The sequence below is a fragment of the Phoca vitulina genome, unplaced genomic scaffold (assembly GCF_004348235.1).
Source record: "Phoca vitulina isolate PV1807 unplaced genomic scaffold, GSC_HSeal_1.0 scaffold14, whole genome shotgun sequence".
NCBI lineage: Eukaryota > Metazoa > Chordata > Mammalia > Carnivora > Phocidae > Phoca > Phoca vitulina.
Window position 1 is genome coordinate 16,660,989 of NW_022589717.1, and position 13,740 is coordinate 16,674,728.

Consider the following 13,740-nt stretch of genomic DNA (forward strand, 5'->3'; position numbering starts at 1 on the left):
ACTAAAAAGTAACATGGCAATTCCTTTAACTAGTCAAGTATTCATCAAATGCTAACTATGTAACATCTGATCACATGACTAGCAAAATTTGAAGATGAGCTATTTCTGCAGAGTAGCATAGTTATTCATCATACACTATGCTCAAGTGTAGTTGAGGATACAGAAGAGCATTTAAAACTTGGTCCCTGCTTCAAGGAATTTACAATTTATTTGGGAAGGGAAAAGTAAATGACAAGTTAACAATACAACAAAGAAGTAACAGTTTGTGAAGCGACACAAGATCATAAGGCAATGCATTATATTCCAAATGAATGACAGAAAAGTCTGGGATTTCAGGAATAAAAATAAAGCGGATTGGTAAGACAGAAGACTTGGAAGATGACTAAGATTTGCGTAGAGGAAAAGGAGGGAATCTGGGATTCAGATAAGGAACTTAATCCCCAAAAGAAGAAAGCATGACTTTTTTTTTCTTTCCCTTTGGAGAGTGGAGGATGGGCAAGTAGTGGACAGTAGTTATGAGGAGATCAGGCTTTTCAGAATGCTGTTTTTCTTTTATTCCCTTCATAAAGCGCCTAGGGCCAAAGATTCTTAAACTGATCAAAGAACAGAAAAGAACCCCGAGAAGGAGAAAATTAGAATACACATACCACCACTGAGTCACCAGGTCATCTCTAGGCTCCTGCTCACTATCCCTTTACTATCATCAAATCTAGATCCAAATTACAGGCTTCGTGAGAAGAATCTCTAAGGGTAGGAGGCTTCCAAACTAAGCTACTGCTACTCAATCTAAATCCTGATGCTCTTCGTCAGGCATTTCATTTTCATTCTGGAATTATCTGAAAATTCAATAAATTTGGTAACCCATAGTTGAGACCAGTGTGCATCTTTTAATCTAAAAAGGTTAACCTTCAACTTTACAGTGTTCTATCTGCGTCTCTGAAATCCCACTGCATCAGCATCAATACTTTGTAAAAACTCTTACTAGTAAACCATATGTAACTTTCAACTACATTAAGATATGTACTTGGGACATTTTTGTGATCAGGAGATTATCAGGCCCTATGAGTGGACATAGTAAAAGTGAGCTTATTGTGGAAGAAACTTCTGAATAACATAAACAATGACTTATAACATAGTAGGGATCTGAATGCATCCATGTCTGTGGAATGAGACTCGACAACATTCCTCAGGTTGTCTTTGGATGCTCACTCCACCCCAGTTCCCATCCTCAAGTTAAAACTGAAAGTTCTAAATCTCACTTTAAGGAAAACATTCAGAAAGGGAAGCCTTCTTTATCAGATAAGGTAGTTCTCCTGAAGCCTATAACAGACATTATCAGCATTTTACAGAAGAAACACTGCATTTTTTTTTTTTAAGATTTTAAAGTACTTCCTACACTCATTGTGGGGCTTGAACTTACAACCTCATGACAAGAGTCACAAGCTCTACCGACTGAGGCAGCCAGGTGCCTCCGGACTGGATTTTTAATCTTTAATCTTCATATTCAACACTTTGCCTCAAGTTTGATAATAAAAGACTGAAACTTTAATAAAAGGTGATTTTGATTGTTAAGAACAGGTCATCACAAAATTTTTCTCCAGTGTTAAGCATCAGGTCTTTGAGTACAAGAGACCGATGATGGGAATTATTTAAAAAACAGTAATAACTGTGTATTTACAGTTTAGCTTTGTAATTTTTAAAGTTTTCAACATAAAAGACAAAACCTAAGATGTTAGAAATGTAAAATGACCAAAGACAAATAAGACAAGTATCCTAAATCTGTCCCAAATTCAATTTCTCAGTTCCTGAATAAATTAACAGTTCAATGTAACTACATTTTTTGGTCTAAATTTCTTGATAGACTTATTGGAGAAATTTTTTTTTTTACTAGAGATTTAATTTTTTTTTTTTTTTTTAAAGATTTTATTTATTTCTTTGACAGAGAGAGACACAGCGAGAGAGGGAACACAAGCAGGGGGAGTGGGAGAGGGAGAAGCAGGCTTCCCGCGGAGCAGGGAGCCCAATGCGGGGCTCGATCCCAGGACCCTGGGATCATGACCTGAGCTGAAGGCAGACGCTTAACCGACTGAGCCACCCAGGTGCCCCTAGAGATTTAATTTTTGCTCTATTTAAAATTTGTCATGTGACAGCAGAAAAAAAAATAAATAAAATTAGATATAAGACCACCTGTTGAAGATGGAATTTGAATATATTAATCCAAAATGTATCCAACTATTAAATATTGGTCTGAAAACATTCATTAAAGTGATAAATTCTGGTTATCAGATTATCAGAACACACCTAAAACCATGATTAAAATGTTACCTGAAATCATCTAACAAGAGCACAGAATGTGGGAGGCTTCTCATTAATTTTTGTTTTTAATGAAAGTATACAAATTCTAAAGCAAAAATATGGTTTTTGTTCTGACCTGACATGACTGAAACCGGTTGACTAGGAAATTAAATTCAACTTGCCTTGAGAATTCTTGCATTACTTCTATCAGTTAAGAAATTATGTATCAGAAGTAAGTCTTCGTTATAAACCCACCCCTTCGATTCTAAGCGGGTCTATATGAGGATGAGTACTGTTATACATACATACCTCCCCCAAGAACAATGGCTCTTAAAAGGCTGTGCATCAGATTGCACTTTTTAGATGACCTTTTCCAAACACAAATGCCTACTACCTTTTACTCCCCCTGTAGCTTATCTATGGCTATAGAATCTCAGTGGGGTACGAACTGGGAAAAAGCTCCCCAGGCGATGCTCATATATCCCTGATTAATACCTACTACCAAAGACGGTACTTCCACCTGTACGTGTACTAGAAATCATTTTCTTACCAATGCAAAAATGTCAACTGAAAAAAAAAGTCATCTCACCTCCAAAACAGCCCTCCCCAAATTACCTTTTCCTTCTCTGGGTTTCTTCTTTATACCTAACTCAGGAGACCCATTGGAAATTGGTGATTGCTGGGTCTTTGGTTTACGGCCAACTGAAAAAAAATAAGATTGAAACCATACATTGAAAACAGGAAAAATAACAGAAGCATGATTAGCAGACTCTTTGATAACACATTATTCATGAAACTGGACACTAATTTGTGGATTAATATACTGAGTGTATATAAAAAGCTGCATTTAAAAGGAGCAATAAAAGCACTTCTGCAATTTTAGATTACAGCACTTAGTTGGCAGTAATTTCAGTGTATATAGCAAGTCAGGTACTACCCAACCTATTATTTACTCAGTCAGAGCCTCAATTTGCTAACCTCTTCCAATAATGCAGCAGTGGAAACAAATTCTAGTACAAACTTTTTTCTTTTCTGTTCTACAGGGCTGTTAGAAAAACTTTACCTACCTATTGCAGAGGATCTGATAATCTGCGAAGCCCTTTGAGCTCAAATGAGGAAAAGTAAAAAATATTATTTTAAACACTCTACTGCTCTGAGCCAATCCATTCATCAGAATTTAAGCATAAGTGTTCAAATTTCCCCACCTCAATGTGCAGGTAACATTATAAGGATAAATAAAAATCTTTCAATTAATTATTTCATATGTCTAGTAAGTGTGCCCTTCCTTTAGCTTCTCTTCACTTCCTCCAAAAGGTGCTCTCAGACAGACTAGCATCCACAATGAACAGAAAAGCAAGAGCTATACTTATACTAAAAAGGGCGTAAGGCTGAAATGCATTGTTTTCAATTCTCAGCACTGATAAAAGAATGCTGGCAGATGAGGGGAAGCCTCCAGAAAGGCTGGGAATAGTCAAGTATATTATAATTTGCAGATTAAATATATTATTACTAATTTGGTGATTGTCATACATCTGCGATTTCTGATGTCACTCTGGTCTTCATTAGCAAGGATTATTTAGAGCTAAATAAAGACTTAAAAATCAAAGTGTTTTCATTTATTTCAAAATACATAGCTATTATATTCTAGGATTTCATTATGGTAACTAATCAATAAGATGTGTGTTCTGGCAAAAATTAAAAGGGAAAGTTCGCTGGTCTCGTTAGAACAGAGATTAATCTCTCAATTTAAATAATATTTAGAATACAAATCAATCAATAATAAGACTCAAACAAAAACGAAAAAACTTCAACTTCCTTCATCGAAATGTTAGCCCAAAAAGGCTTAATTTATTTTCATATAAAGCAGTATTTCCCAAATCTTACTTCTTAATAGTTCATTCATCGGTCGGAAACAATGTCCTACAGTCAAATTAACTTTTAGAACACTGCATGTTACCTTCTCTTGCAGATTCACAACACACATTAGAATGTTAGAAGCTCTGGAAATAAAAAGAGGGCTCTGCTATTCAAAAATAACCTACCTAACTTAGTATGTCCCAAATGAACTTAAGCATATATATTTATGCATTATATATAATTTTTAAATGGTCACTAAGATCATCTATTTTCAAATATATAAAATTAGTATTAAATTGGCAAATTATTTCCTGGTTTATATCATACCACATAGGCAGATCAACCTATTCATCTAGAGGTCTTGGTTCCTAGCTATTCATGGTCTTTTCCATCTTCTTTTAAATCTAAAAATTAGGGCACATGGGTGGGTCATTCGGTTAAGTGTCTGACTCTTGATTATGGCCAGGGTCCTGATCTCAGGGTCGTGATACCGAGCCCTCCGTTGGGTGGGCATAGAGTCTGCCTGAGATTCTTTCTCCCTCTTCCTCTGCACTGCCCCCCCCCCAGCCCCTGCTTGTGTGTGCACGTGTGTGTGCGTGCACACGCACGCGCACCCTCTCCCTCTCCCTCAAAAATAAAATAAAAATAAATCTAAACATTTTGTAAGTATTTTGTAATAGCTCCTATCAAATACAACCAGCCAAAGGCTACAGTGGGGAAGTGGGTAAACACGGCTATTTATATGTATGCCTTTTATTTTTAAACATTTAAACAGCAGAAAGTAATTCTTCCTTCTAATTCTCTAATTCATACCTCTTGCAACATACATGTAATCTATTACATGAGGAAAGGCACTCAAATCTTATTCTTCACTGTGTCCCTCACAGTAATGAGTACAGACACATCAACATCACAGCAATTTGAAATACCTCTAATAAATGAAAGGAAATACCATTATTTCTAACACAAGTTTTCTTATTTTTGCCTTTTTGATTTTTTCCTACTCCAAAATGTAAAGAAAGAGATACAGAAGAAAGTGGAATTAGATGAGTACCATTTATATAGAATTTCATTTCTTTCAAGTTTTACCTCTGATTCAAACAGGAAAAGGACCCACTTGCTGCCCATCTCCTAGGGATGTTGAAGATATATGGGGCCTTGGGCCTCACCCATCAGGATCAGGTGAGCAGAAGTTTCAGCAGGAGTCAAATAAATAGTAAGTGGAAATGCTCTTTACCCACTGGTGAGTTTATTCCACTTAAAAGTCCTTACTGGCAATCTTGGTGTTTTAAGACAGAAGGTATACGGAACAAAATAGTATTGGGCTTTTTATTTTAAGGCCCACAAAAGAGTGGGAAGATTAAAAATAGAGAAAATAAAATTAAATGTTTTTTAAAAAATAACCAAGTACCTAAAAGGATCAGAAAGCAGACAAGTAATGAACCTCTAATCTTCCTTCTGCTTGTCCAACATTTGTTATCATTCCATTTTCAGACAACTTTCTTTAGAGCTCAAATACTAACTCCTTTAAAACAGTATGAACGTGTTAACACAAAATTAAAATCTCAATTTGTTGATTCTTTGAGAATACCTAGGTAAAGATAACATCAATCATAAATCTACAGCATATATTTCCTATGTCCCTTGATGGGGGGAAAAAAATACCAGAAAAAATTTCTCCCACTTTTCCAGAAATTTATAAATATACTCTACCTTTTTTCTTTTTCATTGGTTCATGGCTATCTGGCGATGTCGGAATAGGAGAGGTATCCATTGGTTCCGATTCTTCAGTTGACACCTCCACTACAGTTTCTGTAATGACATCTGGCCTCATAGCAGCATGGATAAATTCTGGAGTTGATACACAAGGAGGGACAAACACTTCCACTATAAAAAAAAGTCGAAAAATTAAAATTTCCCACCCCCATTAATACTTCTTCATGCGGACAATTCAATATTTAGTAGAGGTGAGGTTTATTAACGATTCATCAAAGCAGGGTAAGAGCCTAAAGTTAATTTGCTGAATACGCAATACGATCTAAAGTATATAAGGAAATAAATGCAAAGAAAATTAGCTTGAAGGAAATGTTAATCCTGTAGGTAAGGTGGGGACCATGAGGAATTACACCCCCCCTTCTTCACATTTTTACATACATTCAAGCTCACTGTAGAAGACTTTGAATTATTTTGACAATTGGGAAAACATAATGAAAATAAGACAACAGAATAATAGTGACTTCTTCAGTAATTACTTTCCTTCCTGGTACCCATCAATATTCTCTAATTAGGTAATACATGTACATGGTATAAAATTTAAAACATTTAATAAATGTGTGTGTCTTCAGTGAAAAGAAAGCATTTACAGATCATTTCAAAATATGAAGAAAAGGAAAACCTGCTGATTATAGCCCAATGAATATCATCTTTCAATATTTAAAATTTTATTTAATGTAACAGTCCTGATGTTTTGGGTCACTAAAACAGAAATAGAAACTGCCATTTGGTATTCTATTACATACAATAATGTTGCTCCAGCTTCCTTCCAATGTGCGTGAATAATCAGAATATGACATTTCTATTTCAATTAAGGGACAGCTAATAACACTACTGTGATTAATACATTGACCAATATGCCCTAATTCTCTTCTCATATCCCTGAATAATACATGAATAATACTATTCTCATTAAAAAGTACAGTTGCTCTTGGTATTTATAAATCCCTATAAGAAGGGCCAATATTATTGTATTAAGTCAAATTAACACTTGGACATTAAAATTAGAGTACAAAATGACTCTCAAAGGCAGTCTTAAAGAAAAAAAAAGGGGGGGACCAAAAGAAAAGGAAACTCCCAGCCTGAGGGAGTATGAAGAAATGGTAGAAGCTATCTCCTCTCTCCACCATGGAAGGTTCTCTGGAGCTACTGCCTATTTATCTCAGTCGGTTAAGCGGCTGCCTTCGGCTCAGGTCATGATTTCAGGGTGTGGGACCTAACCCTCTCCCTCCCACTTGTGCTCTCTCTTGCTCTCTCGCTCTCTCTCAAATAAATAAAATCTTAAAAAAAAAAAAAAAGGCAACAGCTGGTGTTTCTTATATATAAATAAATAAGTAAGTAAGTAAAGGACATAAAGTAGTCATGGGCAGCAAATCCCCCAACCCCATCTGCCATTCCCTTAAGGACTACAAAGGTTTATAATTTACCCAGAGTTAAGGAAATAAGACATAACGATATAAATAGCAATTTAACAAATATTTATCTGTCTATAGTGGGCATTTTCTGTTATCATTTTAAAAAATTAATTATTTTAAGACTAGGGAACTTTGACAAATAAAGATCAAGTATTGCTGTCACAGGTATTCATGCATAATAAACCTTGAGAACAATAATCCTCATATATTTAAGAAGAAACTTATTTTAGATATGCAAAGTGATATGACATGTTTAATATAAAAAAGAACAATTCACATACCAGGACTTCTTGAATCCCTTAAGCAGGTAGGAGATTCCATATGAAGCAGGGCTTCAGCAGCTTCAATTGTCTTATCTGTACAGTGTGCATTACTGCTATGAACTGATGCTTCCACTGGGGGGAAATAAGTTCTACTCAATTACAAATGCACAGAATACGTTACTAAATTAAAACATATTACTCTATGAGAAACAAATTAACTCATGTGAATAACTCTAAGTCATTGATACATATTAGTCCATATAAATTATTTACAGAAATAATTTAAAAAACAATCTAGTATGTACACTCTGCAAAACAAACGATTATAAGGCAACTATTGAGAATGATTAGAAATTACTGAGAAATTTCTTAATCTTATCCAAAGGAAAACAGGGACCCTTGAAATTTGAACCCTGTATCAATTTCAGGCAAAACTAACTTGGAGGTGGGGCGGGGGGGGGGGGGGGAGGATGGTTGTAGATTAACAATCCTAGGAGGTCAATTATGTGCCTTGATATACAGCCACTAAAATCAAGGACAATACCTTGCAGAATCAGTCAGAAACATGTACTTCCAAGTTAGTTTAATGAATTAGTTGGTTCTTACAGACCCTCCTAGGTGTATGCACTAGCATAGCGCCAGACACTTGGGAACTCTTTTCCCAATAACCTTGTCTCTTCGAGATTTCACTGAACTTTTCTGCGTTTTACCCAATAAATTTGTTTTTAAAGTTTCTATGTTTGTTTGTTTTCCCAGGAAGCCTTTTCTAATTCTGCCACCTTCTGTACCTCTCTTTTAGCACTTACTTTATGCTTTGCTGACTGAATTACTTGTGAAAAGTCAAGTATACAGCAATCGTTTGGCTTTTCGAGTCCAACAGCTTGGGTCCTAGTCGCTGCTACTTATTTGTTACCCTAGACCAGCAATTTAATTTCTTGTAAGGAAACTGATTTCCTTTTTTACAAAACAGGTGTATTACCTCAGATAGTTGTGAGAATTAAGTAAGGTGATACCCATAAAAAATATGTACAATGCCTGGCATATGGGTAAGAATTCAATAAATGGTGATGATTTCTTTTTTTTTTTTTTTTTAAAGATTTTATTTATTTATTTGACAGAGACACAGTGAGAGAGGGAACACAAGCAGGGGGAGTGGGAGAGGGAGAAGCAGGCTTCCCGCCGAGCAGGGAGCCCGATGCGGGGCTCGATCCCAGGACCCTGGGACCATGACCTGAGCCGAAGGCAGATGCTTAACGACTGAGCCACCCAGGCGCCCCAAATGGTGATAATTTCTTATCACTACTGTAAGATTATAAGTTCCTTGAGGTCAGGAGGGCTATCTTAATTCATCTTTGTATCTGCTATAATTCCCAATATAGATTTTTAATACAATAGGCATGCAAGTATTTCTTTTATATATTAAAGTTGAGGATAACCCACAGACCTTATAGGAAAATTGGCCATTCAAGCACAAACTTATATTAATGATATATTAATTTCACATCCTAACTTAAAAATATTGAACATTCAACTTGGTTCTGAAACATGAATATATAACAGTTTCTAACTGGATAGATTTTTCTCAAGATGTCCTCTAAAAAGACTAAAAGGAAGTATTTGTATAAATTCCATAAGCTATATTACAAATTCACAAGTTCTACATACTAAAGATAGGAATCTTTCAAAACTGTTTCCAGGAAACTTTTAATTGGAAAAAAAAATTCACTTGATCTCAAAGTTCACCAAATGCTAAAGCCTTAGCCTTAAACAGCAGTCATTTGGAGAGCATTTATTAAAAAAAAAAAAAAAAATCCAGCGACTGTTTTACCACCTGTTGCACATCATCCACACTCTCAACCAAGGTACCGGGTCTCTCCAGTTGCTCTTTCCATTTATGGAAATCTGCTCAAAGCTAAACAGTTCCAGAGAGGCAGCCAAACCTCTAAGTAAATCTATCTTTAGGTGACCCTGCTTACTCTTATCTGCTGCTTCACTGAAGCAAAGGATTCAATCAGTCCTTCTAGCTCAACTTTAAGAAACTTAGTAAGTATAAAATACATTACCATTCTCAAGTAATTTTTTCAAAGTGCCTTCCCACAATACTCACATATACTAAAGAACCTTGGAAAGCAAAGTCTCAGGTTTTTAAAGAACTTCATTCTCTTTAAAGTCTGCTTGTGTTGCAATTTAGGTGTTGTCTTAGGTGCTATTAATAAACTACCCTGGGTAAACTAATTCCTTATGTAATTGTATTAAGACACACCCTAAAAACCTTACCATATTAAAATCAGAGCTTCAAAGACTTGATAATACCCCAATAGAATTTTACCCAATTTTTTTAATGTTTTCAGTTATAAACAAAATGAAACGTGCCTAACAATTACAAATAATGCTGCCCTTTTTATGTAGTTTGAGGCACATTTTTAAAACCATGATTTCATGTTAGTTATGTCAGTGGAAATTTTTTTTTTTTTTAAGATTTTATTTATTTGACAGAGAGAGACAGCAAGAGAGGGAACACAAGCAGGGGGAGTGGGAGAGCGAGAAGCAGGCTTCCCGCTGAGCAGGGAGACCCATGCGGGGCTTGATCCCAGGACCCTGGGATCATGACCTGAGCCAAAGGCAGATGCTTAACGAATGAGCCACCCAGTGCCCCGGAAATTATTTCTTAAAAGTATATTTTCTTGCTCGTATTTCTGACCTCAAACTCCCCTTTCTCCCAAATTCAACATATTATTTCCCAGGACTGTTTTACATTTACAGAGTAAAACAAAACACATACAAACTTAAGAATAACATTTATTAATTCATATTTTAAATTTAGGATGAGAATATCAAAAATGCATACGTTTTCTGTGAATTATCAATCAGGAGATCTAATGATCTATGTACAGTCAACATTTGGTTGTTGAGCATTTACCATATGTCAGACCCTGTGTTAGAAATCCGAGAGACAAATGTGAATAGATCTCTAGCCTTGTGAAGGTTATACTAATAGTTCAGAAACATAAATGGTAGTATCAAAAACAAATGGAAGTAAAATATTTCAAAACTAAAAAAAGGTATAAAATAAAGTTATTCTGTAAGCTAACAGCTTAAGTGGAGCACTGATTTCTCTTTTTTTTTATGCTTACTAATTTTACTTTTTGTCATTTTTATTAACTAAAATAACCCAAAGCACATGCAAACAAACACCTAAGAGCTCATAGTTAGATCAGTTTTTACAACAGCGTACCTATCAATTTCCAAGAATACTTTACCATTTTGAAAAAGCACTTTTTTCCTTTGTTGATATAGTTTTTGATAAAAGAAATTTAACAAATATTTCTCTTATTCAAGTTTCTGTAATTTTTTAAAACTTCATTTGGTTCAGCTCAGTAATTCAAATACAATTTAAACTAGAATTATACACAATTCTTAAGGATAAACATGAGTTTAACAGTGTTGTACAATCAAAGTAAGCAAATAAGCAAACTACAAGCAAGGGCTGAAAACTCCTTCTTATCTCTTACTTAAAACTTGATTTATTGGTATCTTTCTAGACATGTGTATGAAATTAATGGGACCAAAAAAAAAAAAAGCAACTCATTTTAAAAATAGAAACAATGAAGCCAAAAGTAATATGACAGGTATCATTTTCTACTTAAGACTAGTACTTGGTGTTGCTAGTCAATCCCTCTTGAAGAAATAAATGTTATCAAACAAATTTCAAAACAATTTTAACTTTAATCATAGTGCCAAAAATCAAATTTGCTTATGCCCTCCTTCACTATTGGTAGGAGTCTTCTTGTTCCATTTCCAGCTTTCTAATCAACTGGTGTTTGTATGGTAGACTATTCCAGACTCACTCAACAGCTGTTACAAAATACCAAACTTGGTAATTAAGTCTGACAAGAGACATACCTCTCAGCTTTGCAGAAGCGAATGCTGGCAATGGATCTAGCTCATAACAAAGTTCTTAAAGTCAAAACTAAAAATTAATAGCAATTTAATTTGAGAGCAATGGAAAAAATTAGAAAACACTTCCTTAAAATATAGTAGTATGCCCCTACAAGCAAGACCATAAACTAATAATACAAGGTCATCACTCAACCAGGCACGTGACTTACCTCAGCTCATCTTCTAATGCCCCAAGGCATAATAGGTAAGTGAAAAATACAAATGAATGCAATAAAAAGGAGGAAAAGGTAAAAGTCTGGGACACTTCATCTTTTCTTGTTCCTCTTTGACTTTTTAATCAATAGTTACACTTTAAAAGTTTAGAAGAGAAAAAGAACTAAAATTTTCTAAAATAGAGCAGCCTGATGAAAATACGTGAGCCACATTATAATTTTTAAATTTCCAAAAGCCAGATTTTAAAAAGTGGAAACTGAAATTAATGCCTTTCATTTAACCCAGTATATTAAAAATATTGTCATTTCAACATGTAATCAATATGAAAGTTGTCCACAGCTTCAGTTTTTATGTTTAAATTAAAATTTTAAAAAATTAAAAATTCAGTTTCTCAGCCACTCAGTAGCCACATATGGCTAATGCCTATGGTACTGAAAAGTGCAGAGTAAATAAAACTGTAATACAGCTACTCTCAAACTTTTTTGGTCAAAGGCAACTTTCATACTCAAATTACTGAGGACCACAAAGAGATTTTGTTTATATAAGTCCTATTTTAAATTTTATTCTATTTGAAACTGAAATTAAGAAGACATTAAAGTATTTATCAATTCATTTAAAGTAATAAACCCAGTACTTCTAAGTAGTATTTTAATGAAAAATAGCTTTTCTACAACAAAAAAAATTAGTGAGTAGCTTTGTTGTACATTTTAGTAAATCTTTTTAATACATGGTAGAAAGCGGTTGGATTTATTTGATTCTTCATTAAATTTGTTGTAGTATCAAGTCAGATAGCCTCTAGAAAACTCTGAACACTTGTGAAAGTGAAAAGGCAAATAATGTCTTAGAATTCTTACGAAAACAATTTTGACTTCACAGACTCCCTGAAAGAGTCTAGGGACTCTACAGATCCTCAGCTCAGAGATTTTTGTTTTTAAGGACTGCAACTATAATTTATTACCAAACAGAAAAATAACACCCAAATCCTATCTTGTTTAAGTTTTAGCTTCTAAACAGTGTACAGATGAAAAATTATATGACTCCATTTTCCAAAAGTACAACAGTATTTTGTCCACTTACACATAAAGGATTTTTTAACAAGTTTTTCATAAATACTTCTTTGCATCCCTTTGAACATTTAAGCTACAGATAACACAAGGAGTTTCAATAATTATCAAGAACATGCTCCCACCCACCCTTCTCCACCAACCACATGCGTTTCTAAAGGAAATTGTTTTATGCTGAATTATCCTGATTGAGTATTTAAATACTGATGTCATTCTTTAACTCAGTTTTTTATGAATTTTAGTACTAATGCTGCAATAAATTCTGAAGACTAATTTCTTTTTTATTCTTTTTAAAGATTTTATTTATTTATTTGACAGAGAGAGACACAGCGAGAGACAGAACACAAGCAAGGGGGAGTGGGAGAGGGAGAAGCAGGCTTCCCGCCAGGCAGGGAGCCCGATGCGGGGCTTGATCCCAGGACCTGAGATCACATGGGAAGGGACCATGACCTGAGCTGAAGGCAGACGCGTAATGACTGCGCCACCCAGGCGCCCCCGAAGACCAATTTCTTTAAACACTTCAAATATGTTTTTTTTTTTTTTTAATGGGAGCTGGCTGGCATAGTCAGTTAAGCCTCTGATTCTTGGTTTTGGCTCAGGTTGTGAGATCTGCCTCGCACTGGGCTCCACTGGGCTCCACTGGGCTCCACTGGGCTCCGAGCTCAGCGCAGAGTCTGCTTAAGTTTCCTTCCCTGTCCCTCTGCCCCTCCCCGCTGCACTCGCTCTCTTGCATGCGCTCTCGCTCTCTAAAATAAATAAATCTTTAAAAATAAAAAATGAATGCCATTCTTCCAGTTTTATTTCAACACATGCTTCATTTTTTCACATCCTAAATTGTTTTCAAACTGATCTTTTCAAGATTGATAACCAGGTATTTCAATTTACAGTAAAATGGAAGTAAGATTTTCAAGTTCAAACTTCACAGTGAACTTTGACAAATCAGATTTGTTTTACCAGTGA

The 13,740-nt window shown here is 35.0% G+C and overlaps 1 protein-coding gene across 6 annotated transcripts in view; it reads right to left on the minus strand.

The window, feature by feature from the left end:
- Positions 1 to 13,740, minus strand: part of ELF2 (E74 like ETS transcription factor 2) — a 109,998-nt gene that overhangs the window by 7,001 nt on the left and 89,257 nt on the right. For 4 of the 6 annotated variants that reach the window (XM_032412863.1, XM_032412868.1, XM_032412869.1 and 1 more), the window contains 3 exons: positions 7,622 to 7,735; positions 5,866 to 6,039; positions 2,911 to 2,997 (listed from right to left, as the gene is read on the minus strand). In XM_032412863.1, coding sequence (XP_032268754.1) covers positions 2,911 to 2,997; positions 5,866 to 6,039; positions 7,622 to 7,735 — 375 coding nt within the window. The remainder of the gene's footprint in view (positions 1 to 2,910; positions 2,998 to 5,865; positions 6,040 to 7,621; positions 7,736 to 13,740) is intronic. The other 2 variants (XM_032412864.1, XM_032412867.1) reach the window with 1 other exon arrangement.